The sequence below is a fragment of the Gymnogyps californianus genome, chromosome 3, assembly GCF_018139145.2.
Source record: "Gymnogyps californianus isolate 813 chromosome 3, ASM1813914v2, whole genome shotgun sequence".
NCBI lineage: Eukaryota > Metazoa > Chordata > Aves > Accipitriformes > Cathartidae > Gymnogyps > Gymnogyps californianus.
This window is the reverse complement of record NC_059473.1, coordinates 121,505,758-121,533,474: the sequence shown is the minus strand read 5'-3', so window position 1 is coordinate 121,533,474 and position 27,717 is coordinate 121,505,758. Positions and strand designations below refer to the sequence as shown.

Sequence of the window (27,717 nt, the reverse complement as noted above, 5' to 3'; positions counted from 1 at the left end):
GTGTTAGTGCTCACTCGGTAAGAGAAACACTTGCATGTTGATTTCCTTAACAGAGACAATACATGATGGTAGGTTGGAGAGAATTTAATTAATTCTGAAAAACAAATCCTAGATGTTGTTGCAATCTCATGTTAAGATCACAGATTATATAAATATTTAATTACACTGTTAACTGCTTTGCTTGTTCTGCTTGCTTCAGTTGGTTTGTTTATAACCTGATTTTGAAACAAATAGGCTACAGTTAGAAGTAGTCCCCCTTTTGCAAGGCTTATTCATTTAGAAGTCACTCTTCCATGTGGCAGCTTCAAAGAGTTTTGTTCTAAAAATCAGAGCCTTTAGCCAACCACATACTGAACTGCTTCTACTGACAGATACAGACAGTAATGCTAGTACCTGGACAAAGACAAGTGTCTAGAGTATTACAACCATGAGAGACATCAAGAGGATCAAGCAATGCTTACGTACTCCTTTTTACAGGGAGTGGTAGAAGCGACACATCTCTTCTGTAACTTCACCTACAACAGTATGACTGAGTGATAGTGGTAATACAGAGATTAACAAGAGAGGCACTGCTTGGAGCTTTGCTGAAGGGGAATTACAGTTGCTACAACAACAGTGACCATTTCAGCAGCTTTTGGAATGGAAATGTTCTCTGAGTATGGCAGTAAACACAGATCTTACGTGTAAGTGGATTAAGTTCATAGGAGAAGTCCTGTGTCTGAACAAACACCTTTCTGTGCTGTTTTCTTAAACTATTTCCTGTAGCTTTTAATGTAACTCTTACTAAAATAAGACAGTTTTGAAGACCTTCTTCCACTAGCAGCTTTCTGACTAGAAGGAGCACAAACCTGCTCCAACTCTCAACTGTTGTCAGAGCACAGCTGAAATACTAAGTAGTTTAATAACAAAAGATTTTTTTTTTTTTCCTTACACTGCAAAAAAGGCTTGCTGGATGCAAACTGACTTCAAGCTTGGTAAGCAGAACTTCAGTTGAATTCCTTGGAGCTTAATCGCTTGCTCTGCAAACTTGATTCTAAGTCAAAACCAGAAAGAGCATTTAAATCACCATCAAGTGATTTCCCCCAGCTGCCTATAAAGCAGAAGTTACCCTGTTGCAATATTTCAGAGAATCTCACTAACTCATTTGAACTAAAACCTCGCTACCTTTTCATGATAATGTAACCTAATGCCTTATCTTTTTTTTTTTGTTCCACACCCCAAAAGCTGTGTAGGTGGCCAATGCTATCACATGTCTGAGCAATGTCTGGCCAACATTGGTGTCCTGATGTCCGTGGCATTTTCAGTACTTCTTTGTATTCCTTATTCAGGTTCAGCTGGAGATAAGTCAATATTGGTACCAGGAATAACATTGGATCCTATGCCATCCACAAGAGAATCCCACTTATCGAAGTCTTTCTTAAGGCCTACAAAATGGGAGACAGAAAACCCAAGTGGTAATGAATTAAGTAGTCAGCTTTTTGTAAAGCTACACTGAAAAATTAAATTATAGGATAGATGAATCAACTTGGCAAAGTAGGGGAGGCATGATGTTTTAAGGAGGGAAAAATGACGCTCCAGGTTTTTATGTATTACAACAAAACTGCAATGTTCCTCCTCTGAATTGCTTAGATTACAGAAGTAACTAACAAACCTCTAGAAAAAGTCTGACTGGTTTTTTTCTACTTAAACTTCCCTGACACACTTACTTTTGATCTTGTTCTAAACAGAATGGTTATATAAAAAGCTTTGTAGGAATTAAGTATTAATTTAACTTCATACTTTGATGTAAACAGATACTTACTCAAATGTTTCTGTAGGAAGGCTAATGAAGCATGATTACTTATATCAATAGCTTCATTTGGATCTATTTCTCCTTTTAATTTGAAAAATCTTCCAATGATTTCTCCGCTCACAAAGGTAAAGTCAGGAAAGCTCTGATGTACTGACCCCCTGCAAATAGAACAATGATCAACAGGCTTGTAAGAATGCAGTTGTCTGATTAAAAGATGCTATGGGTTGCACACACTTCTTCAACAACAGCCACACATCTTATGCTGTCTTCTTCAGCAGAAGAAGATAAAACAGGTTAATCTCATGAGCATGCAAGATTAGCAGCAAATTCTGTCCTAACCACAGAAAGCAGGAAGTTTTGTACATGCTTACTGTAAGTCACTATAATTGCAATGGCAATAAAGCGTAGGCTTGGCAAAATTTGATCAAGTTGTCTCTCTGCTCTGAGTATAAGGTGTATTATAGAGCCATCCGCTCGCCTGTACGCAGTGCTTTCACTAGGTGAGTGCATAACTGCACCCAGGCGGCTATTTAAAGCGTTCAGACACAGATGATGCATGAGGCCCAGAGCAAAACTTGTGCCCCAGGGCAGGGATGCACACCTTGGAGTATCTTAAACTTAGGGTTACTGGCTGCTTCGAGAGAGGTCTCTGTCTCCACTGTGGGGGACATGCTGCTGTCTAATTTAAACATGCAGTGAAAACCTGGTCCATGAGGAAGTAGTGACTGTCTGTCTTTCTGCAGTTACATGTAACTGAACAGCTCCAACAAGAGAGTAAAGATTCATCTTCAACCACAGAAATGACGGATCCTGGACACTTACTTGATAGTGATCATTTTCTTGTTTGTGTCATTGGAGCTGAGCTTTTTCATCTTTAAGATATTATCAGCCCACTGGAATTTTTCAGAGTTGATAAAAAGCAGCGGTTGCTGGACACTGCTTTGGTAAATGTCATCGCCTACTGGGAGCATCCATGCATCGAGGGCAATGCCACACCTGTCAAAAACAAACGGATATTGTCACAGAAGCAGAAAGCTTTGTGTGGAAGTTCTCAGCATGCTTTGATTTGCAGGAGATACGGGAAAGAGAAACTCTCTATGATACTGAACCGATAAACAGGTTAATGAATCATTTTATTTCAAAATGATTCCTGCTCTGGGGGAAGAGAACTAATCTGTTATTGCATTTGTTCGTCTCCATTGCCAGGTGCAGCTGGACACAGGAGCTTCTGCAGGGTCCCACAATATCATGATATAATATGACACAGCTATTATGTTCCACCACATCCCCACAGTTGAAAGAAGCATGACTTGAGAAAACAAGACATGCCAAACAAAACTTTTTTCCAAGAGCTAATTAGTAGCTGGGGGATCTTCCTGCTCCAGACCTCTCAAGTGCCAAATGTCTCTTGCCTTGTTTTGCATACTTACCTGAATCTTATTTCTTTGCTGAGACTCTCAATAACTGTAGCACCACCAAAAGAGTGTCCCATCACAGCTATTCTGCTAGTATCAACAGAATCCTGTCAAAAAAATCCAGGTGCTGTAAGAGACTTTCTTTCCCAAATTTTTTTTTTTTTTTAAAAGGGAATAAATTTTTAGGCAATAGATCCTATTGAAGTAGGAAGAGCATCATTTCAGCTCCATTACTATCTATCCAGCTTGGGATGACCTGAGAGTATGTTCATAGATCTATGGTGTGATCTTCAGAATAGTTTACAGGAACCAGTTTAGAAATGGAAGAGGGAAACCAGAAGCATTATTGGGCGTTTAACAAAATGCAGTCACCGCCTTTCACTCACCTTTAGGCTATTCCAGTCAAAGTCTGAATTTAGTACATTCATTACTTCCTCTCCTGAATTGATTTTAAGAATGAGATCGAGAGCTTTGATACACTCCTGCGCTCTTTGCTGCACCTGGGGAGAAAGAGAAGTTGGGGCAGAGCAGTGGAAGGAATTATCAGACAACTGCTAGGCTTGCCGGCCCTTTGGACACAAGACTTTTAGTCTGTTTTTTTTTCCCCCCAACTGTCTGATACGGTAATGACTATTCATAACTGCAGAATGGAACTGTAAAATGGAACTCTGAGAAGGCCTGACCAACAACAAAACTGACTTTTGGAGGTCCAAAGAGTTGAAGCTCTTGCGTAGATCCTCTGCACGTGGAGAAATTCATCCCTATAACATGAGCAAAGACCTTCAAATCCTTCGTCCTGTCACTACTCAGAGAAGGGGTTGTTGGGATGTGCAAAGGCTGAAGTTATACAACTACAAGGAAGGCTGACTCGCTGCTCCTCCTCATGCTCATTTTGATGAGCAAATGTCATTACATCACTTACCCCATCTGCACAATAGCTTTGAAACGGTCTTTACACTGGATAAACCCAAAATAAGAAAGAGCCAAGAAGCCCTTCCCATTTTATATACATACACATTCTTGAAAACTGTAGTAAAGCTGTTGCAAATAAACATTTTCATTGTTCAGTATAAGAAGTGTTTTTGACTTTGATATGTCAGTAAAAGAAAAGCTTGAAAAAGAACCAAACCACAGTAGCATCCTTGGGAACTGCAGTGGGTAGGCAGCCAGCAAGATCTCTGTGCATCACTGAATTTCAGATACATCTCAATCTCCTGACTTCTCTACTAGTGAAAGTTGCAGGCAATGGCTTCTGGAGGTTATTTGCAAGCCCAGACATTACATATTTAGACTCGTAAGTAGGATGTTGTATGCACGCAGGAAATGACACTTGTACTGCTGTCTGTATGGCCCACGGAGATAAAGAAACACCTCCCTGGCTGAGTTTGCATTAGCTGGAAGAAAACACTCCCATATTTTAAAGGTCAAGTCTATGCTTGGAGGAGCTTGTCAGTACGGCCATATCGCATCTAGCATGGATGCTGCTTATAGTCAGGATGTCTTCATTGTTTATATTGCTATAAACCATGTTAAAGTGTTGAAGATGATGAAGCAAACATCCCCCTTAAAGCAGCCGTGATTCACCTTGCTATCCAACAGTAAACAAAAGCTGAAGCAAGCCTAAGGCCACACAAACGTTTGAATTCAACTCTGCGTCACTTAAAGACTGCGCTGGGCAGCAAAAGTGTGAAGACACAGAGAAGAAACAGAAAGTTGAGTGGAACCACAGGAGAAACAGCTAAGTTCAACAGTGCAACTTCATGAGAAAGCTTTGTCGAGGAAGTAGTTTATGCTCTGAAGAAAGCTGTTGTTGGCTTTCCCATCTTCAGGAACATAGGACTTGACGCATTTTTGTATATCCCCTGAGTCATGGCAGAAGACTGCAGACATGGCCAAAGGGAAAGAGTCTGCCAGTTAGTCCTAAACACACCACTCCTGCCTCACTTCCTAGAGCACAGACCTAGGATGAGTACCTGCTTATGGCGCAAACAACGCTCCTCCTCTCCAGTTTTTAGTTTCCTGTAGTAGATCCACTCCTTCTCCATGTTTGATGTAGACTCTTCCTGTGGTTCAGAAACTGACTTTTTTTACAATAATACGTTGCTGAAGCAGATTCATCTCTGTAATGTCAACACAAGGTTATTTCTGGGGATGTATTCCATTTGGTTTGAGATGAAGTCAGCAGAAGTTTTAGATTTCACTTATCTCAAGAGATCCAGCTACCAACCAGTGCTGCTGCAATCACAACTGAGTGTAGACAGACTTTCTAAATAATGCAATAACACCAGCAAAACTCCCACCTCCTTTATATTCTCCAGGTTCTAACAATGAGAGAAAAATAGCACGCCCGAAGAATGATGAACGATATCTACCCTGGGACTTTTCATTCAAGGGCTTATCTAAGCAAATTCCCTTTGCTTAGACGAGAGTTGAGCTAGAGAAATGGGGGGTGCGGGCAGGGCTGAAGAAGAGATGACAGTTTTTCTTTTTAAAACAATCGTAAGTTCTTCTTTAGAATAAATAACATTCTATTCCATGTGAGAAAGTTTCTTTCCATCAGAACTCAAAAACATGCAGTATACGCACCTGTGCTCCACAGCAGCCACTATAAAGCCCTGGGAAGCCATCTCTACGCAAATAGCAGAATAGATTGTCCTGCAATCAAAACCACACTCTGGTGATACATGTGCACGCATAATTATTTCATTTACGCTGCTCTTTAAACATTGACCACACTACATATGTGCTAGCCCCCATGCAATATTTCTTCTGTTTGAATTTGCTAGCCAGCAGAGGAGGCTTTTGTATGCCAGTCACCAAAGCCTGTTCACAAAATCTTGTTACTGTTTTACTATCTATTCAGAAGGAAAAATGCTAATGATTTTAAAAAAGTAGCACATACGACACTTTGCATCTTCAAAGAGCTGTCCAAAAATCAACTAGCTAATCTTCACAACATGCTTATGGAGTGGTAAATACCTTCACCCCTAAAATACAAAGGGAAAACACAAATAAATACATCAACCCTGCTTTTATTTACTGCTGCTGATTTCAGTGGAGGCATACTGATACACAGCAGCCTGTTCTTCAAATCTGTTTCAACTCCACGGGGATCTCACCTCTCTATTGAAAATCTGTTCAGAACCATCCTTGGAGACTGCTGTCTCCGTAGACGACAAAAATAGTTTGTCAACAAACTGCAGAATTACCGAAAAGCTCCAAGTCCATGGGAAAAAACGAGGAGGGGGTATTTTTCTCCCGGCTTAAAAGCAGCATTTGACTTTGCAGGACAGGTCACTGAACCTAGAAAAAAATCAAAGCCTATGCCATTATTACTGAAATGAGAGAAAGCGTTTGTTCCTATGGTAGAGATCCCAAGAATCTGGTGACCACTGATTTCAGAGCGGTCATCTGAAGCTAAGGTACCAAATCTCATCCTTAAAATACAGAAGACAAATACGGATCTGATTCTGAAAATACTTTCTACTTGGCAGAAGATACTTTCCTTCTCCCATCCACAGCCTCGCACAAGGCCTACATATCTCTTAAACCCTACGAGAACAGATTTTCAAGAACAGTCAGGCATCCACGTCTTGTTGGTATTCAGACCTTAGTATCTATCTGACTTTTGCCTATTTGCACGTTTCCCTGTGGGATTTAAATCCCGACACATAGGCACAGCTTACCCAAGCTCTTCCTAGAGCAAACTGCCCAGACACTCCTATTCATAGCAGTCAAGGACTGTGGGTCTGCCTGAGAACTGGGTCACATTCAGCGTTGAGCCTCACTACGCAAACCCGTCCCAAACACATACTTCTTTGGGAAAAACTATTTTTTAGTCCTGCAGCAATAACACACTACTCACAGAGCAGTGAGGCAACGACCTGCATACAGAGCTCATGCCTTTGCACTAGTCAAAGAATAAAACCAAAACCAGTCTTACCAACATAGTACTGGAAAAGCCTTTCTCCTACAACTCGGTACATATTAAGGAAGTCAGAGAGTCCCTGATAGTACTCTTTGTCTGGAATCCATGGTGCCTCTTCATTAGCTGTGGCATCACGTGATGGATAATACAGGCGCAAGAAGCTTCCCTAGGATTGGGGGGGGGGGAGGGAAACAAAAAAGACGACTGATATTTATTTATATATGGCAGAGAAAAAGGAAAATAAAAGCATTTATGTCAAGGGCTTCAGATGCAAGAATGACAGCTCAAGAGAATTAAGAGAATCGCACAAGAAAATTATTATCCCATACAGGCTTTGATGCCAATCCTATGTCACTATCTTTTTGTCCCTGCAATGAATTTAATATAGCATGACTGTTGGCATCCAGGTAGAGATACACGTCACCTTCTCTAGGTTAGCCTATGGCTAATTCAAAATGCTCCATTTAATTAAGTTAATCATTACAAACACTCACTACCTATTTGCTCCATTTCTGCATCTTCCTGGATCTTTTCTTCTGCCTTCCTCACTACGCCTCCCTTCGGGGAATGGTACGATGATGCAGTTTGGTCAGTTTAACAGAGGTGACTGTGTCCCCTTCACCCTTCCAGCTGGGAGCTGTCATTGCTTTCCTTGCACCAGTGAGTCTCATGGAGCTGTTACTGACCCAATTCAGCTTGCTAAACTGGGCGGAAAAAAGGACCCTCCTAGAAGTATATTTTTCCACTAGGTGAACAAGACAAATTTTACACTGAGAGTAGTTTCTGGACGTGTGGTCCAGCAGAGGAGATGCAGGTAGAGTCAGGGGCATGGTCTCAACGTGGCTATAGTGCTCCTGGCTAAACTGAGCAAAAGGCTGTCAGTACAGCTCTTGGGCAGCTGCACAGCAAAGGAGTGCAATATATTCTTCTTCCTCCTCCTCAAGATGTTTACAATTCTGTAGCGGTCCATCTTTCTAAACACAATTTTGTTAACCTGTGTTTTATCCGCCTCCGTTTCTTACCACCGGTTTGAATCTTCTTTTACTGTCTGCACGCCAGGTCTTCCGGGAAACCACCCAAGCTTTCCACATTCACGTGGACCCTCCATACCCCCGTGCCAGTATTTTTCCTACGCGGACAGCAGCAGCGTACCAACGGCACACCTTAAAGCAGACCTCCGGCAGATGAACTGGGTGTAATTTGCATTCCTACTTCCTGGTTTGCAAGGGAATTTGCGACACACTATTCAAATTCACTGTCTTGCTCCAACTGTACTTCTGTTTTAACAAGTTAAGTCTAGGGCCAAAAAGAACATGTGCTTTGGAATAAAGTCTAGTTTCTTCAATGCTAATTTATCAGTTTCATATACAACGTGTACCAAAAGCTTGTTTCATGAAGCTTGTTTCTATTTACTCATCAAACTTAAATCAACCTTTGACATAAAGGCCATTAAGGAAGAAATCACCAAACCTTCATCCATACTGGTAATGATATTAATTTGATCCCAGTATAGTCCCAGTGAACTTCCCCAGGTGACTAACTGCTTACCAGAAGGGGAAAGAGGTTCATTATCCATGCCTGAGAGAACTGTAATTAAACAGATTGCTTATCAAAGAAAAAAACACAGGCTCATTGCAAAGAGAAACTAATTGCTTCTTTGTGCTAACACAGAGTAAGCTCAGTAAAGGAAAACATATGAATAACCACTGCAAACTGAGCACAAGTTCCACTATACCTGGCTAGTCTGAGTAAAACCACAGAGTAAATGCAGGCGTATTCTCATAGGAAAATTAAAAAGCAAGAGGATCTGAAATGGAAACCCATAAGCGAGCTCATTAGCTGGCTATTTACTGTCCCCATCTTCTTATTGTGGCTTCTCTCTGTACTAACCACTTGCAGAATTGACATGCTGTTCTTTTTCAGGTAGATAAAATTTCGAGCAGCCATCTCATGCTTTACCCTGCAGCTGAAACACTGCATACCCTCATCACCCAACCCTGCCAAATCCTGTCTGGATCTTTGTGATGAGAACAGCTACAGTCACGGAGACTGCGTGTGGAGTCTGCCCAGGAGCCCAACGCAGAAGGGAGCGGTGGGGTGGATCGGAAGAACCCCGTGGGTCCCAGGAGGACACAGTTTCTCTGCAGTATCTTGCGTAGGGGAGTCAGGAAGGCAAGGATATTAGGAGGAGGGAGGAAGTAGCCATGGAGAAGGCTTGCAGGTTACATCCATCTGGTAAATGCCCAGTACACATCCTGCATTGGGACGGAGAGGATAGAAAGCTCAGCTGTGAGGGTCAGCCATGGAGCATCCCTGCACACAGACAAGACCTTCTGTTTGATTCACCTGTAAAACTACAGCAAGTTGTTTCACTAACATTGTGGCTTAAATCCAAAGGAGGAAGAACCGAGAGCTTTACCTCAACTGCATTTTCTGTCATCAGGTCTGTACATCCAACTGAGTGCGGTCCCTTTCCTTCGGGGATCCTGTAAAACTTCTCAGTGCTGCTGCTCCCCATTTCCATTGGTGCCTTCACCGACAAACCTGGGGAAAAACACAGAGCAAATCAAGAGACCACCACAGTCTGTGTGACCAGATCACCTTCCCTGAAAAAAATTCAGCGCGTTGAAGATCCGGGAGCAGGAAATTCAAGGTTGAGCTGAAACAAGGATCTGCTTATGAGAACCAGAGATCTGAAATCCCGAGTCACCAGCCTGACCTGCTCTATTGGGGAATTTCCTTGGAGCAGAGTGTCCTGAATCCCAAGGATCAGACAACACTGTACACTAAACAGAAAGGCAGGGAGGAAACGTTTGGCTGGGGACGCTGTGGGAGGTCGAGGTGCTGCGGTGCAGAGCAGCAGCAATCTCACTTCTTGGGCGCAAACAGGGAAGCGCAAGCCCAAGAGCCCGAGTTTCAGACGTGCAGGCAGTTCCCTCCCCACCAGGCTATGACCTAGAGCTGCTCCTCCTCGTACGAACTGCAGAGAGGGAAGGTTTTGCAGCTCCTCGGTAAACAAAACCGGCCTACGCTTCTGGGGGAGAAGGATGTCATGGAGAAAACCACCGCTGTAGCCATTTTTCCAAGAGGAATGACGAAGCCAGGATTTGATCCCTGGAGAGAAGAGGAAGGGCTGCGCGTGCAGGAGAGCTTGTTGGGAAGGTCTGACCGTCCCCGGCCCGTACCTGGGGTGACACCTCCGAGCCAGGCTCGCCCTGGGGATGAGCCGAGCGCAGGGAGAAGCCGCCGCATCCCAGACTAGGCAGCAGGCGTGAGCAGCAGCCCCTGCCCCTCGCTCCGGCAGCCGGGGTGCGTTTTATCCGCCACGTTTTCCTCTCCCGGCAGCAGCCCCGGCACAGCGCGGAAAAGACCCGGGGCCATCCTAACACCGCAAGAGAAGCTCGGCGGGACCGCTCCTCCCGCAGCCGCCCAGCCAGGCCTGGGAGCCCCGGGGGGGGGCGCGGAGAGCCGAGCCGGGGCGGGACTCCCTCCCTCTCCCCCTCCCCGAGGAAGCGGCGGTAGCGGCGGGGCGGAGCGCGGCCGCTCCTCCCCGGAAAGGGCTGTCGGTCGCCGGTGACGAGGAGCTGCGTGGGTCGGCAAGATGGTGCGGAAGCTGAAGTACCACGAGCAGAAGCTGCTGCGGCGGCTGGAGCTGGTGAGCTGGGAGGCGGCGGCGGGGAGCCTGGCCGAGGTGAAGGCTCTGCGGCGTTACCGGGTGGGCCGGCGGGAGGACTACGTGCAGTACAAGGCGCTGGCCCGCACCGTCCGGGCCTTAGCCCGCCGGCTCCGCGACCTGGGACCGGCCAGCGCCGCCTTCCGCGCCCGCTGCGCCTCCGCGCTGCTGGAGAAGCTGTACGGGCTGGGGCTGGTGAGCTGCCGGCGGTCGCTGGCCGTCTGCGAGCGCCTCTCGGCCGCCGCCTTCTGCCGCCGGCGCCTGCCCTGCCTGCTGGTGAAGCTGCGGATGGCCCAGAACCTGCGCCACGCCGTCACCTTCGTGGAGCAGGGACACGTCCGCGTGGGGCCCGAGGTGGTGACCGACCCCGCTCTCCTCGTCCCCCGCGCCGTGGAGGACTTCATCACCTGGGTGGACGCTTCTCGCCTGCGGCAGAAGGTGCTCGACTACAACCAGGAGCGCGACGACTTCGACCTGGCCGCCTAGGGATGAGCTGCCGGCCCTGCCTCTGCCGCCTGCGCTCTTCTGCTCTGCCCCTTAGGACACGCGTGGGAATAAACACGCACCGGCAAAACTACGGCAGTGCCACCATCAGATATTTACACACACACCACACACCCCCCCCGCAACACACCTGAAAGGGGAGCAAGGAGGAAACGTACTCACTTCTAGTAACGTATTGCTCTGCTCCTAGCTCCCCTTCACAGTTAACAGCTCCGTTCGTCTGTGCGGAGAAACATCCTTTCCGCATCCATCGCTCCAAGAAAACATCCGATAGCCCAGCTCCATCGTACTTACATCCCGTAACGCGAATGTGCTTGGAAAGGCCTCTGCCTGATCGCAGGAGAGGATGCGGTCGGGTTTAAGTGCTTGGCTGCTAATAAGAGCTGCTGGAAGGGCTTTTAAGCCTGGCCAAGCGGCTGTTTTAGGACTGAGTTTGGCAGCTTTGCAGCTGCTTTTCTCAGAGGTTGCCCCGAAAGACTGCCAGTTCCTCCTTCAGCTGACGGGCGCGCAGTAACCACAGGAGCTGCTTCTGGAAGGGTTTTCTCTTGATACCAAGGAGCGTGTATATGGGGGAAATGCGGGGGCTGTTTGGGGTCAGCAGTAAACGAGGAGGCCAAGTACTGCGTTTCTGGAACTGTAAAAGTTTTTAGCCAAAAATGGAATTAAGGAAAAAAAAAAAAAGCCAACTTCAATTTCATGTGAAGTCGTGAAGGGAAGTTTGATACTCTCAGTTCAGTATCTTTGTTGTCTGGGGTTCCAGCTGACAATTAGGCGTCATTTAAGGAGCAGGATCTAACTGGGGAGGCGTTGGAGCGAAAGCTGTCCTAACCGTAACTGCAGATCTGGGGGGAACTTTTGCATTTAGCACATAAGCCAAACAAAAATTGGTACCTGAGAGGAGCCTCAGGCCTTCTGGGGCTGTTGGGAACTTTATTCCCCTTTGAAATAAAGAGCAGAAAAGCAAAAATAAAACAGTTGTTTTAAGTTGCTGAAGAAATGTGTGTGCTATTTTATGATGTAGTTTCTCTGAGGGCTTCTTCTGATCTTTAAATATTCCAGTGAGCCCTGTTTGTCGTCTTGCAGAACCTTTTTTTTTTTTATGTAACTTCTTTTATGTAACTTTTTTTGTAATCTTTTTTTTTTCCTGGTGATAGCGACAAGGCTATTACTGAATTACAAAGTGTTTTTTGCTAGAAATGCTTTCTTTCTCTTACCCAGGACTACAAAAGGATTTGGCAGTAGGTTTAGGAGCGGAGCTGTGACTGCCCATCCCAGGTCCAGGGGGTTGGAGTTCAGCTGCAGCACTGCTCTGGGTCTGGATGCTTTAGTTTGGCTTTTCTGAACGGGAACGGTGTTTAGGTGAGGGGTGTTTTGAGGGTATCGAATCAGGACCAGAAACTGTCATCAAATATTATGGCTGTTTTTTAAAAAGGAAACTTAATGTTAAAATTCCTACCAATCTCATAAGGCAAATGCTTTAAAAGTTAATGTTCTGTTTAATGCAATAATAGATACTCAGAAAAGGACACGAAAGAGGTGGGGAAACCCCTTTGCTTATCCTATGAACTACTCCTGTTTATACTTGAATTTATTTCAGTAAAACATCACCTGTAACACCTTAACAGCCTTTTTCTCAGGGCATGGACCTTGCTTACGGTAACAAATACAAATTGAAAAGATGTTTCGTACCTGAAGCGTGACTTTTCTTAAACACCTTTCCAGCTTTCATCTAGAACAATGTCATTATTTCTTGGGAAATTCAGAAGGTGCCTAATTCAGGTGCAGGTAAAAATGGTGCATTCGCTCTGCTTTACTCTTTTGGGGGAATTTAAATAACAGCACAGTGACATGCCCTGTGCAGGGCATTTTACTACTCAGATGCTAAACTGCTGCTCTGCCCAGTTTGTCCAGCCTTCGAAGGAACAGCAGAAAAGGAAATCTTGAACCTCCAGCCTGTTAGCCTCTGTAGTTTACGTCATCAGCTAGTTCCTTTTGTCCTAAACCAACTTTTTATCATTCGTCTATGCACCTCCAGCATCTTCTGTAGCAGAAGAGAAACCACCCAAAAACCTGTCGGCTGTTAAATTACACTAAGGCAGTGGTAGCTAATTGATTTCCCTATGGATGCTGTGGGATAACAACATCCATCACCTCAGCTCTCCTCCTGTGGTATTGGAAATCAAATCCTTACGTGTTTTTTTTAAATGCATCAGGTTGTGTCTTTATATGTCTGTGTGTGTCTTAAGTCTGGAAGTCTGTGGCCCTGCTGGTTTTACAGTAGCTGAGACCTGAGATGTGTGTCCCGCTCCTAAATTTTTAATAGCCGGAGTCCACGCACGCCTCAGAGGAGAGCTGGGTCCACTTCAAGTGCGATAAACAGAGTGTTGTCTTGATCCAAAAATGGAACTTATCTGACAGCAGCACACCCACATTCTTGCTCATGAATGCAATCAGGCGGATGGTGGCTTCCTCGTGTTTAATGGTGTTTTTGCCTTTAGTTCGTGGGTTTAAGTTTGTTTGCCAGAGCCAACGTGCTGTGGCTTGCAGCTGGGCTGTGCCTGCAGCAGCTCCGGAGCCGGGGATTGAAAGGGCACAGGAAGCAGCTCCGACAGCCTTTCCTGGCACTTGGATAAACACGGAGGCTTTTTTTAAACTCCAAGGCTGGATCCAACGTCGCTGTAAATCGGCACCGGCTTCCGTGGGTCTGTGCAAGCTGGCACGAGGAGGTAGTCCGGCATTGCACTTTTTTGGGCCAGATCCTGCAAACTCTCCCCTCCAGCGCTCCGGGGGCTTGCAGCGGGAGAGCTTATGCACATGAGAGCGGCAGGACAGGGTCGTGGGTGTCACTGTGCTTCTTCCCAGCACTTTCTGAAGTGGGTTTGCTATTCTTCCGGCAGCTCCATGAAGCTTGTGGGAAGTTACTGGTGGAGGAGGACAGAGGGTGGTGGTGCTGGTGTTGGGACGAGCTCTCCCCGTGCCCCACAAAATCCGATCTCTGCCACCTCCACGAGTGTCCACCCCAGCAGCTGCGGGCTGGAGGGGTGCCAGCTTCTCCACCGAGGGAGGAAGGGGCTGCGGGGGGGTCTGGGCAGTGCAAGAGCTGTCAGAGCAAATGATGAGCAGTTCCCACGCAGGAGCTCTCACTTGGATAGTGGGAAGTGGTAAGGGAGGTTTTACCAGGGCCTACAGTTTTAGGGTTTTTTTTTTTCCCTTGTTTTTTTTCTTCTTTTTTTTTTTTTTTTTCCCCTCTGACATTGGCTTGTCCTTTATTTGAAGGCTGCCAAAGCGGGGGAGCTGAGCCTGGGGAATGTGGGGGAGCTGAAGGAAAGAGTCCTTCACACTGATGCCTTTTGTGTTGCAGGGTGTAAATGGCTGAGGCTGTCACTGAAATGCTAATGTGTATTTTTCCACTGATCTGAGCCACTTTTTGTCCAGTGAACAAGAATGCTGCATGTTTTAAAGGCTGCTTCCATCTGACATCTTGGTGTGGCTTAGTGCAGAGGTGATGCTGACCTCAGTAATTCAGTGATAGCACATCACGGCGAGCATAGACAGCACGCGGGGCTGGGGAAAGACGTACATCCCCCTTGCCAAGATGGGGTACAGAGACTGAGAGAAGCAATGGTGGAGCTGGGCGATTCCCAGCCTTTCGGGTGATGCTCCTGCATCCTGGGTTAGGCCAGGGCCTCCCGGCCACATCTCCAGGCACTTCCATGTGCTCATCTCGGTCGCACTCCCCAGTGAGAGATTCCCCAGTGGATGGAGGTGTGCTGTCCCCTTCTTGATCTCTGAGTAATCTGTTTTAAGTACATTCCCTGCCTGATTTGGCACTGGAGATTGAACCAAAGAGCCATTTCTCATCACTGGGGCATGGAATCACCTCAGTCCCTACCCCAGATACCAAACCATTTCAACATTGATTAGGTCTGGGGGAAAAAGCACCCCTAAGCGTTATGACAGCATTTACCTGAGAGCTTCAGTTCTGGTCCCTGCTCTTAAATGCCATGTTTTAGGCATTGAAGAAACTTCTCACCCTTTGCTTGCTGGTTTGGGCCTGAAGCAGGACCTGGGTGGTGGAAAACAAGTCTGCTGTGTGGTCAGGACATGGGGATGTCGGGTGGAAGCAGCAGGCAGCAGCTTCGGAGTCAGCAGGAGGAAGCACTTGGGTTCAGTCTTCCCATAAACCGTGGAGCTTCTGGATCCAACGGCTAAATCCAAGAGTACCTCTCCAGTGGGAATGTCCCCTCTCGTTTCTCTACAAGCACGAATCCACTGCAGAAAGATCCCTTTCCCCCTAATATTAGCTGATTTTGAAGAGATAAAGTGTTTCACTTCCAGCAGGCAAAGGGGAGGCCAACCACTAATGACAGCCAGCGATGGAGATTTGAGCATCTCCAGTTTCCTTGTGGAGCTGCCTGTTAGAGGATCCCACGTGTCCCCAGCAGTGAGTCACAACAGCTTCTCGGCTGCTGTAGATCGTGTCAGCGGGGCTGGTCGGTGCAAGTCCGGATGGCATTGCCGCCCTCAGTTCCTACCCTGAAGAGCCACCACGTGCTGCTCCTGGAGAGGCTCAGGTGGTTGTGTCACGGGGTAAAGTACAGGCAGGCTCTCCTGGCAGGTTCATCTGACTAATGTTACAGTCTGCCACCTTGTCACCTATATCTGAGCTCATCGGGCTTAAAACACACCGGGGGGACCTACATGCTAAAACCGCCATCTCTTTCCCCACCAGCTCTAACAAACAGCAGCCAGGGCGCAGGGTCCCGTGCAGGCACCCACCTTGCAGATGCTGGGCTGGGGGGAGATGAATGCCGTGCTGGCAGAGCACTCAAAACCTCCTGCTCGGTGTCCTTCTCAGCCTCCCAGAAGACTTTAGGTCGGGAAGGACTGCTGGACATCACCTAGTCCAAACCCCTGCTCAAAGCAGGGCATGCATGGGGCTGCCTCGGTTTTGCATGTCTCAATGCTGGATGTCTGAAGCAGAGTTTAGTCACCCTCTCTGTGAATTTTTTTTTCCCCTTCTGTCTAGTTTGAGTTTCCTCTGCTGCAGCCTGGGACTGCTGCTTCCCATCCCCACGCTGGGCACGTCCATGTCAGGAGGTGGGTTACTTTTCCCCGCGGGAAAACTTGATTCACCTTTTCCCTGAACGCCGCCCATACACACAGCGGGGAAGGGGCATGTCCACCGTATCCCCCCTGCAGCTTACCCGGAGCGAATCCCACCCGCCTGCAGGGACACACAGGGATTTAGGGCCAGATAAGGGGCTGGAAGGGAGGAAGTGGAGGAGCGCAAGCCCTCGAGGATTGGGGACAGGCTTCAGGAACAGCAAGCTGAAGCCAGGGAGCGGGAGCAGTGGCAAGCCGCGCAAGGGGCTGCGCAGAAACAACCCAGCTCCTTAAAATCCCCCTCACGCCACCATTGCTCCTCCCAGTGCTCTCCCCAGACCCTTTTCCTCCCCTTTAGCAGCTCCCGGCGCTCCACGTACCTGGTGTGCGGTGTCCCGGCTGCCCTCCGCTCCCGTCCCGCTGGCCGGAGGAGCAGGATGGACCCTTCGGCCGCCCACGGCCCTCCGGAGCCAGGCGAGAGGCGGCTGCTCCGGCAGCAGGACGTCTCTCTGGCGGGCAGACCGACTGCCGGGCTCTCCCCGAAGGGGAGGGACCAAACTTTGCCTTAGTTTTCAGATGAGACAATCTTTCTGGGAGAGATCTTCCTTGGGCCTGGAAACTAAGTTTCCGGCATGGAGCCATCCCCAAAAGACACTGCACGTCCCAGAAGACCCCGCGGCTGCTTAAATGCCGGGCTGTGCCTTTGCAGGGCAGGGACGGGTTTAGATACGGGCTTGTTTGCGTGTGGCTGTGAATTTCTGGCTTTCCTCGGAGCGCTGCGAGCGTGGTGGCGTAGGGCTGGATCAAGCACCGGGATCCCCACGAGAAAATCCCCCGGGACGGGTTGCAACATCCCATGGAGGAGCTGCGATGCTTACAGCTGGGCGAGGAGGGGAGACCTGCAGCGGGGGAGCACTGCACTTTGGCTCGAGGTCCCTCCATAAAAATCCAAATCTTTTCCTCTGGCTTTATGAGAAGGGGATAACAACACCCTAAGGAAGCCGATCCCACTTTTGGGTGCAACTTCTGGAGCGGTTTAAGGCGGATCAAGTGCAGGTCCCTACTGACAGGGCGGATCTGCACCCCCCCCTTTGCACAGCCCCGGCGTTTGCCCCCTCCGTAACGCTGAGTTTAGGGAATTAACCAGAAAACCAGCACCAGTAATAAAAGATTAGTTTTCTGAGAGATCAACAGGTTGATCCAGCTGATGAAACAGCCATATGAGCTTCAAGCGAGCAAAGGGAGGCAGCAGAGGAGGGAGGGAAGGTAAAATTTGGCTTGGCCTAAATTGCTTGTGGAGCTGCACCCGTGGACTGTCTCCTTGGAGAGCTGGTGAGCGCCTGCGGTGCGATCATTGGCTTCTCTTCCTCTCCCTTTGCATGTATGTGTGTGGGTATGATCTGAAGCTAGCAGAGCACAAAGGTGCTTGAAATTTAAGTTATATTTTTAAACTTTGAATTTTCTTGGCATTTCCTTGGAAAAGAATGAGGAAGTTGTATGAAAAGCTCCAAGATTTTTTTTTTCTGTACTTTTGTCCAGCACTCATTTCAGTGACAGGCTGGATGCATTAAAGTGTAACATTTTCAGGACAGATTTAATGCTGATGAAAGGTCTTGGAGGACAACTCTGAAGACCTCTGTTTAATCTAAAGGAACAGGTTCTTCAAGGGTAGTGAGAGGCAATGAGGAGGAGCAGGCAGTGCATAAGTGGTTAAAGTAACAGACATGCCAAAGCCAATGATACTTTTGTGGCCCACTGAGGAGCTCCAAAATTTATTATATTTTTTAATATATTCAGATATTCCCAGATGTGCAGGAGTCAAACTCAGTAGAAGTCATTTATGGGTCTTTTTCTTGGATCTGGTCTATACAGTCCAACCACCTAAGTCAGGGGACCTACTGAAGCAGGCTGTGATTCCCTCTGACCGTGGTATCTCATCTTTTTCTTACAAGAAAGCAGGGTAGAGATGGTGGTGTGTCCTTCCAGCCTGGATTTGGGATGTGGTTGGGATGTTTATGGGAGTTGGGAGCAGGGAAATGTCCCCATCCACCTCTGGCTCCCAGGATGTAGCCCCTAGGATTGCAAACCTTCCCTCACATCAGCCTCTGCAAGCTCCAGTGTTGGTCCCTTCCAACATGCTGAACATGGAAATCACACTCTTTTCAATCTGTGAAAATTAATCCTTGAAGTAAATGCGATGCAAAAGCTGGAGAAAATCCTAAAACTCTTCTGGTTTATGGCGGGGACTGGACTAATTAGCTCAAGACCAGCTGTTGATACGGGAATATAGAAGTTTTCTCCCCATAGATTTGGCCTGACTGGAGAAAATATTGCAGTGTTTCCATCCTCAGGATGATGGGGTAGCGTAGTGATCCTTGAAAGCTGCCTAAATTCCCTGTCAGCAAAGCAGCTAGGAAATATCCCCTAGCAGAGATATAATTATTGAAATCCACAGCCTCGCAGGGGCCGAAGATCTGCTTGCATTTCTTGATGGGGGTCTGTTGTATGGGACTGGAAAGTGCAAAGCATGGCTATGGAGACGAGATTTTTAAGCAACATGCCATAGCTCGATTATTTGCACCAAAGAACATGGGAAGATACTTGCACAGACATTTCTTTCATTGCAATAAAACGCCACCAGTAATGGATCTGCAGCATTGGCAAGGGAGGAGCCAGTTTCCATGGTAAGCGAATACCAACAGACCCGTGGCAAATGTTTGGCCCGAGCTGGCTGTTTGTTAGCAACATCCTTGAGAAACGCAACGTGGTTTTATCTACGAGTCCTTTATATAAAGGGCTGCGCTTTGCTCCAGATTTCTATGACTGTAAACCAAACGTCACCATCAGTCCGTGGTCACTGGTTTGAAGATAAATTATAATATCTTTTTTCCCTCTCATTCCTTTTTCCTTATTTTTGGATAAATGCTGGTTTCTCCCAGTGCATGTCTCATTTTTAATCCAAATGCTGCTTGATCTGTTAAAATTGCTCTTGAGAGGAGCTGATACATCAGTGAACACCCACTAAACAACCGTCACTCTTTTCCAGGCACCTTTCTGAAGCGTGCAGCATGACAGAGCTTCACGAAGCCGTGGCTTTGGGGGACTACGACCTGGTGGATGAGATTTTGAGGACAGGACGCTGCGACCCAAATCACAAGGATGTCGACTGGCATGACAGGACCCCGCTGCACTGGGCTGCTGCAAAAGGTAAGGGCACCCCCTGCTCTGTCATAAAAGGTGATGCTGATTATAATTACATCTTGCTATGACGGCAATTAATGCTGGTGATAGTCAGAGCTTGTATCTGATCATTTTGTCCTTAAGAGCAAAAGAGAGAAAAACACCAATTTAAATGGGAACTTTGCCTCCAAAATAATTTATGGGATTACCATCAAAGTGACTTTTTAGCTTTTTTTTCCATCACGTGAAAATTTACAAGTTACATGAAATGTACCTATAGCAAGTCTGCTTGTCCCCCACATTACTTTTCTAAGAGGTGACTTCCTACAGTGCAGAGGGGTTATTTCTTATGTACATCTGCAAGAATGAGCAGAAAGTCAAACCCACTGTATTTATACCAAGTATTTATCAAACCCAATAGAACAAAATAATTACAGTGTGTTTTACATTGCCCTCCCTTTACCCCACCTGGTTGAATAAAAAACACAGGACCAGAGTTGTGTGCAGCTCCCATTAGGTCCTTCATCATCAGAAATGTCTGTTAAAGTCAAGTATCCCTTTGCAGCCCAGAAAAGAGATGAATGCAACAATATATAATATATAATTGTACACAGCATAAAATGGACCTGTACTCCGTGCTAGGGTGTTTGTTACACGTTGGGCTCTCACATCATGGCATCTGTCTTTGCTCTGAAATCAGTGTGTGATTTGCTGGTTTACGCTTGACACCATGCTTTACTTTTGCCCTGATGGATTATTACTCGTTTCGGCAGCAGCAAAGGGAACTGAGCTATTTAAGAAAAGCTGTTTCATGTATATATAGATATACATCAACATTATATATAAAAAGTTAGTGTGATTAAAAATGTAAATTGTCAAAGCATGAAATCAGGGAATGAGGATTTATAAATGCTATGACTGTCTCTGATAAGCACAAAATGATATGCACTGAAAACCACCACCAGCAAGAAAACCACATTTCCATAGGAATAGGTTATTGTGAAATGATGATGAGAGGCTGACATGGCCTAGATGCCATTGGGAATGATCTAGCTCAGTAAAGGCAGTGTGAAGCGGGGTAGAAATAACTTATTTTGCTTCTTTAAGCAATTCCACAAGTTAGAAAAATGAGAAGGTGAATGAAAACAAGTAATTTCTCTATCTCCTATCAGACAAACCTTTGTTTTATTAAAGCGGTTCACAATTTTACAGTTTTTTAATGTTTAAATTTTATTTTGCATTGAACTAAAAACCAAAATGCAACAACGAAATAGTCAATAGCCATCTAGTCAATGACTAATTGAGATGTACTGTTAGTCAATGACTAATTGAGATGTACTGTTCAGAAATTAGCAGAAAGCTTTTTGATTTTATTGTTGCTTTTGTTGTAAAATGCTTCTGGAAGCAGTCTAGTTCGGAAAAAAAAAATCAGCGTTTTCTAATGAGTATAATTTATTTGATAAAGCAAATGGCCAGGTCATGGGTAAAATCCATTGTTGTATGACTGAGGGAATTGTGATCAAATGTGTGCAACTGTCTTCTGCATCCTGAAGGTATAAAGTCTAATGCGGGTGCATCTTCTCTCCCTGTTTTGCTGCCCAACGCAAGGGCAATCGGAGCTGGTCAAGCTCCTCGTGCATCACGGCGCCCGGCATTGCCTGCGGAGCGACGCGGGCTGGACTCCGGCTCACTTTGCTGCCGAGTCGGGGAGACTGGGGGTGCTTCGCACCCTTCATTCCCTGCACGCTGCCATGGACGCGGCCGACCTCTTCGGCGACACTCCCAAGAGGCTTGCGGAAATCTACGGTCACCAAGACTGCTCCAGGTTCTTAGAAACGTGAGTAGCGATGGCTGGTCCTGCTGCGGCAGCTGACGGGGCTCCAGCAATGAAAATTTGATTGACTGCTATATAGAGGACCAGAAAGAATATGAGTGTGTTACTTATCTTTCCACATAAAGCCTATCGAAGTCATCAAGCACAAGTAGTGCTTGATAAACAAATACGGGTCTTTTTCACAGGGAAGCCATTGGGAAGACATTCTTTTATTCCACTGCCTTCTATGGTTTGCCTTGGTATGTTTACAAAATCATGACGACTTCATGACGTCATTGTTTTTATAAGGATATTACAGAGCAATTATTAAGCAATGGAAATTAAAGCGAGAACTAACAAGTATTAACCCCTTAGGGTGGTGAATACTGAATACACAGGTCGAATTGTTTAAGAACAGCCCTTTAGGAGGTAATGTTAGTGTATGTATATCATTTGGCTTTTCTTGTAGTAAAGAACAGAGCGATCCTTTTTTTTTTACATCATTATTTAAAATTATACCATTTGATCTGTTAATAGGATGGCCACATATTACTTCCAAATTTTGGAAAACTCCTTATTGTCTTAATTCTTATGTTTATCACTGAGGCACCATATGCAACTAGTAATATGCTTTCAAAGGGTTCCCAGTTACCATTCCTGTTTTTCAGCCACTGATTTGGCTCACAAATATCTTCATCCTTGCAAAACTGTTTCCCTGGATCAGGCTGCCATCCTCCAGAGGTCTGAGCTGTGTCCCATACCTGCATCTCTCTAAAGCGGTGGGACAGACCACCAGAGGCTAACCAGCTTGTTCAGCGCAAATCGTAGTCCCACGCCTTACCTGGTATTTAGATACACTGCTTGTGAAACCTGCACATGCCGGACCCTGAGATGCTGAGAGCACCCAAAGGCTTTTCCTCCCCTGGGTTTTTCTCTGATTGTACAGTCCCACTATAGTCCTTAACTGGCATCTTTTTTTAGCGCTGCCACATTCTCAAGACTGCTTTGGCACCATATAAATCATGGATTTTTACATAGACACATATCCAACTCCAAGTCTCCAATTTGCCTTCATTGAGGAGTTCAACACAAGAGCTGCCGAGTTCAAAATCAGGCATGGTGGCTGTGCAAATGTCTCAGACGGCCAGTGCCTACCAAGTACCACCTTTCATTAATCCACGTAAACCTTTCGGTAGGTACCGTTGTCCTGTTGCTGTACTTCTACAGCTTGTTGGTTCCTGCTGAAATGCTCCATGCCCACCTATTATCTTGACACAGCATCAGCGACCTTCCTTAGGAAGAGACACCCAGACTGTGCAAAATCCCCCTGTACAGAGCCCAAAAAACTTTCTAGGGGAGCCACGTGATCCTGTTTCTAAGCTCTGGCTGTTATGGAAGCTGCTGGGACCTTTGCATTTTACCTGCCCACCCCACATCCAGGACACCTTACAGCTGAAGCCTCGCTGTTTATGGAGCTGACATGCTGCAAACCCTCACTATTCACCACCTTCCTTCCACGCAGAAGAATCACCTCTTATTGCCCTTAGACCTTCAGTTTAAAGAAATTTAAACAACCAGCAGCAGATAACTAAGCTTTGCTGATTAGTTTTTTTACGACCTAGACCCTAGCTGGGTTAAGCTCAGGTTTGCCAGTTCTTTGAGAATGAGGCACTTTCTTCCAGAGGAGAGTTTCTCTTTATACTGTTCTCAGTTCTTGGCTTGCTTAGTTTCTGTATCAGAACGGGTAAATATTGTCTGTCCTAGAGAGTGAAAGGTCTGCAGGCTCGTTCCCCTCAATTAATCATTTATAGCGATTGCTTACCTATTCAGCGCTCTCATTTTTGCACTGATCTCGCCATTAAGTCCTGCCAAGTCTGTAGCGTTTGCCGTGCGCTTGGCTATGCACCAGAGCCGTGGGGCGGTGAGGCGACAGCAAGGGTGGGGGAATCGCCTGGATGATGCCGACCAGCGATGCCTGCGGCAGGCAGAGGTGCCTGCGCTGGTGGAGGCGGCTGGGAGAATGACTGACAGGATGATTGACAGGATGATTGACATCCTGGTCTGAGCCAGCTAGGCAACAGCCTAGGGCAGCTCACCTAGTTGGTGGAGGGTTTTCTGAGGTGAACGACTAATTTAAGGTGGAAAACTTGTCTTTCAGAGCCACGTGCTGGCCTGACTCACCCCGCGGCTGCAAGGCTCAGCTAGGAGCATGGCTGGGAGAACTTAATAACTGGGGAGATGCTTTGAATGCCCATGCCTAGGACATTTTATAAGACACACGAAGCCTGTATGATCGCCTCACAGCCATAATGCAGCCTGTGGGCAGCCAAGAGTTTATCACCAGGGCTCAGGAACCCTTTTTTTAAGCCCAACCGCTATAGTTTACAACCACAGTGGATGCCTTCACCCTCATGCAACAGTTTCACCTCTTCACGTCAGCAAACTTAGAGTTAACTAGGAGGAATTACTGGCATTTGTAGTCTAATCACGATTACCTTCTGCTCCTTCAGGTGTGCAGAAGGTCCCAGAGGTGATGTCCATGGTCAGGCAGTGCTCCGTGGCTCCAGCGGGAGCTGGGCAGTATCGATGTGTGCTGCAGAGAGAAAATGAAGTGTGTGTCTGCACACCGATGCTGTGCAGCACAGAGTAGGTCTGCCCTCTGCTCACGGTCTGTGGTATTGGTAGGTAAATATGAGGGATATTTTGTTACAGAGCATCACTGTCAGTTTTGGATATTTGCCTGTCATGCAAAAAAAGAGAAAAGGCAATTTTAAAAATAACAGCCTGTGCCAAATGCAGGGCTGACACGCATATCTAAACAGGGCTATGAGCATCCAAATCCTTCCTAAATCCCAATTGATCCCTCTCTAGCACCACCATGACCCTTGCACGCTGTGTATCTGACCCCAGGTGCTGCTGGCTGCATGAACATACCCCTGCCTACCTGGGCTGAGCCACGGCTCTGTGCTGGGGATTGTTTGCATCAACGTGGAAATATTACACGTATCGACATGTAAATATTATTAACACGTAAATATTAGGAATATTCTGCTACAGAGTATCTGTACCACTCACCGCATGGACATGCAAAGAATAGGAAACAGCCTTCAAAACACAGCTGCTTCTGAATAACAAACACATAATTTGCATCAGAATTTTATTGCACCAGAAGGGCTTTACCCTGGGTGCTGTGAGAGCTGTCAAGGTGGCACAGAGACCCGCGGCCCGTGCCTGCTGCCAGCCTGCCTGCAAAGTGCTGAGCGTTGAAACTGCACCAAAGACTCCTGCTATCTAAGCCCAGGGCATATATATTACATATGTATATACACACACGCACATATATATACACACACCTCCACATACATATGTTTGCGTGTGTGTGTGTATATATATATACATAGTAAACCCACGCTATGCAGCGCATCTATGTGGAGCCGCTGGCTTTGCTCCATGCTTTCAGCCAGGACAGCGTTGCACTGATGTGACAGTGCTGCTGTATTACATAAAAAAAGGACTTTTCCCAATATTTGGTGGTATTTTTGACAAAGCTCCATAAATACTGAGGAGTACCTACAAAATCAGACGTCTGCAGTAGGAGCAAAGAGTTTGTCTTCTCTTGGACAGGATGTAGAACTGGGGTGTCTGTGCCCGGGTGCTGGCAGTGGGGGAGTGCAGGGGGGGTCTCTGTGAAAAGAGATGGAGGCTGCACCACGCCGGACACGCCGCAGGGCACAGCTCAGCCCATCAGCGATGCTGGTGGCTCCTCTGGGAAAACATGTTTAAGAAAGGGCAAAAATGCTGCCCAGCCGTGAGGAGTGAGGGAAGAGGTGTGAGAAACAGCCCTGCAACACCAGGGTCAGGGAGGAGGTGCTTCAGGTCCCAGAGCAGGGATTCCCCTGCAACCCATGGAGGACCATGGTGAAGCAGATATCCACGCTGCAGCCCATGGAGGACCCCACGCTGCAGCAAGTGGACATGCCCTGAAGGAGCTGCAGCCCCTGGAGAGCTTATGCTGGAGCTGGCTTATCCTGAAGGACTGCAGCCCATGGGAAGGATCCATGCTGGAGCAGGGGAAGAGCATAAGGAGGAAGGAGTGGCAGAGATGAAGCATTACAGACTGACCACAACCCCCGTTCCCCATCCCCCTGCACCACTCAGGGGGAGGAGGTAGAGGAGTTGGGAATGAAGGAGCGAAGTTGAGCCTGGGAGGAAGAGGGGGTGGAGGGGACATGGTTTAGTTTTGTCTTTGTTTCTCATCATCCCACTCTATTTTCAATTGGCAATAAATTAAATTGATTTTCCCCAAGTCTGTTTTGCCCATGACGGTAATTGGTAAGTGATCTCAATGTCTTTATTTTGACCCAAAAGCTTTTCCATCTTTCTCCCCCTGTCCTCTTGAGGAGGGGCAGTGAGAGAGCGGCTGGGTGGGCATCTGGCAGATGGCCAAGGTCACCTACACGAAAACCTACTGTTTTCAGTACTTTCTCCTGCTTACTGCTGACATGAGAAAGAAAAGAAGGCCTGATCTTTTGCTTTTGCTATTTTTTGAAAGAGAACTGAAAGAAACTTTCAGTGACTTGAAACTTCAGAGTTGGACTAGATGATCTTCAAAGGTCCCTTCCAACCCAAACCATTTCATGATTCTATGTTGTCTGACTTGGACATGAAGAATAGACGTATTTGTTCTTTTAAAATTCTTCAGTGCCTACAAAATGCAGAAAGTAGCTACCTGTTTTTTAGTTTGGGGTCACTTTTTTCCAAAATAATTGACTGTGTCAGTGCCAGTCATGTAAAGATTGTAAAAAGAAAGTTAACAACACTTAATAGGAAAAAGAGTTAAGAGCTGTGATTAACAAAACCGTAACTGAGATGATAAAAAAAAAATAATTCTACTGCTCAAAGGAGCATTTTGGTCTTTATGTAAGTGGTTTTTAATTTGCTTTGGTTGTTTAAAATGGGAAGTGTAATGAAAAACCATTGATATTTCAAGGCTACAAACATACAGCGAAGTATGTTTATTTTCAGATTAGCTTGTACAATGACGTCCTTCACTGAAGATCTGGGACTGTGTTTATTTAATAGTAAATATATGAATATCACCAAAAAAAATTAGGTCTTTGGTAAATCACAGATGCCAAGAGCAAACTCACTGCTGACTTGGAAATCCCAGATCTGGATGGATGATGGTTCAGTGTCTGACATCCAACAGGTTTCACACACTTGAAATCATAGAGGCAACTTGAAAAACACAGCTAAAAACCCCAGCAACCAGAGGAGAGTTGTGAATCATTTGCATATGGAGATATTGGGCTGGGGAAAATGGTATCTTCTACATAATGTTTTCCCATGCAACATTTGAACCTCTGCAGCACAGCCTTATTTCTATGACATTGCTTAATTCAAGTTATTATTTAAAAAACAGAAATGGGGATGAATTGTCAAATTTAGTTCTGGATTTGAATGCAAAGTTTAGCAAAATTTCAGGGCTGAATTGGATTATGATTAGATAATTTCTGAGGTTAAAAGGTCATCTATAAAGAATAACTATGTACAAATCCTTCCAAATTCTAGTCATCGTCAGATCTGATGTTTTGGCATTAAGAATTTCTATTACTCATGAATGAGCAGTACAAAAAGTAAAAGAAAATGGAAATGTTGCGGTTACAGTGAGTTAATATACCAGGTACATTTGCATTAAATGTGCTTAAGTCTATTTAATAGCGCACAAATTCACAAGATCAGTCTTTGAGAGCTTTTTATGGTTAAAATTATGAGTCCAGTGGTAAAAGTCTGATCTCACCGTAGATCCTTACCGAAGGTTTCCCACTTCAGCCCAGCTCTCAGTGAGTACCTAGTCACTTGGGGTGATGAATGCTGTTGGATTTGGGATGAGCCTCAGTGTTTTCTCATGTATTGCTGGCAACAGTGTTTTGACCATATGAATACACGATCCCCTGATCCTGTAGATGGGCTGCTCATGAACGGTGGTGGGACTGTGCTGTGCTCAGTGTGTGAAGATGCACTCTTGCTTTCTTCCCCAGAGCAGAGGTGGAGAGCAGAAACTATCGCAGGACAGCTGCAATGAAAGGAATCCCCTTAGACCAGAGAGATGAAGACTGGGAACTCAAGAAAGAAGAGCTTGAGAGAAACCCACCGTGTTCTTGGGAGAACTACACATCCTCCGCTCCAAAGAAAAATCGAAAAAAAAAGAGGGAAGCAGGAACACGCCCTGCCTATTTGGTGCCACCGACAACTGGCAATGCAGAGCGAAGACAATGGCAGACCTCAGATGCATCTGCAGGGTGA

General features: G+C 46.2%; 3 protein-coding genes across 3 annotated transcripts; 2 read left to right on the top strand and 1 right to left on the bottom strand.

Moving 5' to 3' along the window:
- Positions 1-68: 68 nt before the first annotated feature.
- On the bottom strand, positions 69-16,959 carry PLA2G7 (phospholipase A2 group VII). Its single transcript, XM_050893766.1, is given in 12 exon segments — positions 69-1,424; positions 1,802-1,950; positions 2,615-2,788; positions 3,223-3,314; positions 3,594-3,707; positions 5,181-5,296; positions 5,299-5,327; positions 5,794-5,862; positions 6,417-6,510; positions 7,151-7,301; positions 9,555-9,679; positions 16,799-16,959. Coding segments are annotated over 11 exon segments (1,197 nt in total). The 5' UTR covers positions 9,660-9,679; positions 16,799-16,959; the 3' UTR covers positions 69-1,320.
- IMP3 (IMP U3 small nucleolar ribonucleoprotein 3) lies at positions 10,733-13,262 on the top strand. Its single transcript, XM_050893767.1, has one exon. The coding sequence runs from the start codon at positions 10,737-10,739 to the stop codon at positions 11,292-11,294; it is 558 nt and encodes a 185-aa protein (XP_050749724.1). The 5' UTR covers positions 10,733-10,736; the 3' UTR covers positions 11,295-13,262.
- Positions 10,744-27,717, top strand: ANKRD66 (ankyrin repeat domain 66). The gene is made up of 4 exons (XM_050893984.1): positions 10,744-10,790; positions 19,465-19,625; positions 21,207-21,435; positions 27,453-27,717. The coding sequence occupies exons 2-4, from the start codon at positions 19,487-19,489 to the stop codon at positions 27,715-27,717; spliced, it is 633 nt and encodes a 210-aa protein (XP_050749941.1). The 5' UTR covers positions 10,744-10,790; positions 19,465-19,486.

Excerpts from the sequence above, each read along its gene's own strand:
- IMP3 (XM_050893767.1), top strand. The coding sequence starts at position 10,737 with ATGGTGCGGAAGCTGAAGTACCACGAGCAGAAGCTGCTGCGGCGGCTG.
- ANKRD66 (XM_050893984.1), top strand. The coding sequence starts at position 19,487 with ATGACAGAGCTTCACGAAGCCGTGGCTTTGGGGGACTACGACCTGGTG. Across the intron at positions 19,626-21,206 it reads GCACTGGGCTGCTGCAAAAG|GGCAATCGGAGCTGGTCAAG; the intron begins GTAAGGGCACCC and ends GCCCAACGCAAG. Across the intron at positions 21,436-27,452 it reads TGCTCCAGGTTCTTAGAAAC|AGCAGAGGTGGAGAGCAGAA; the intron begins GTGAGTAGCGAT and ends TTTCTTCCCCAG.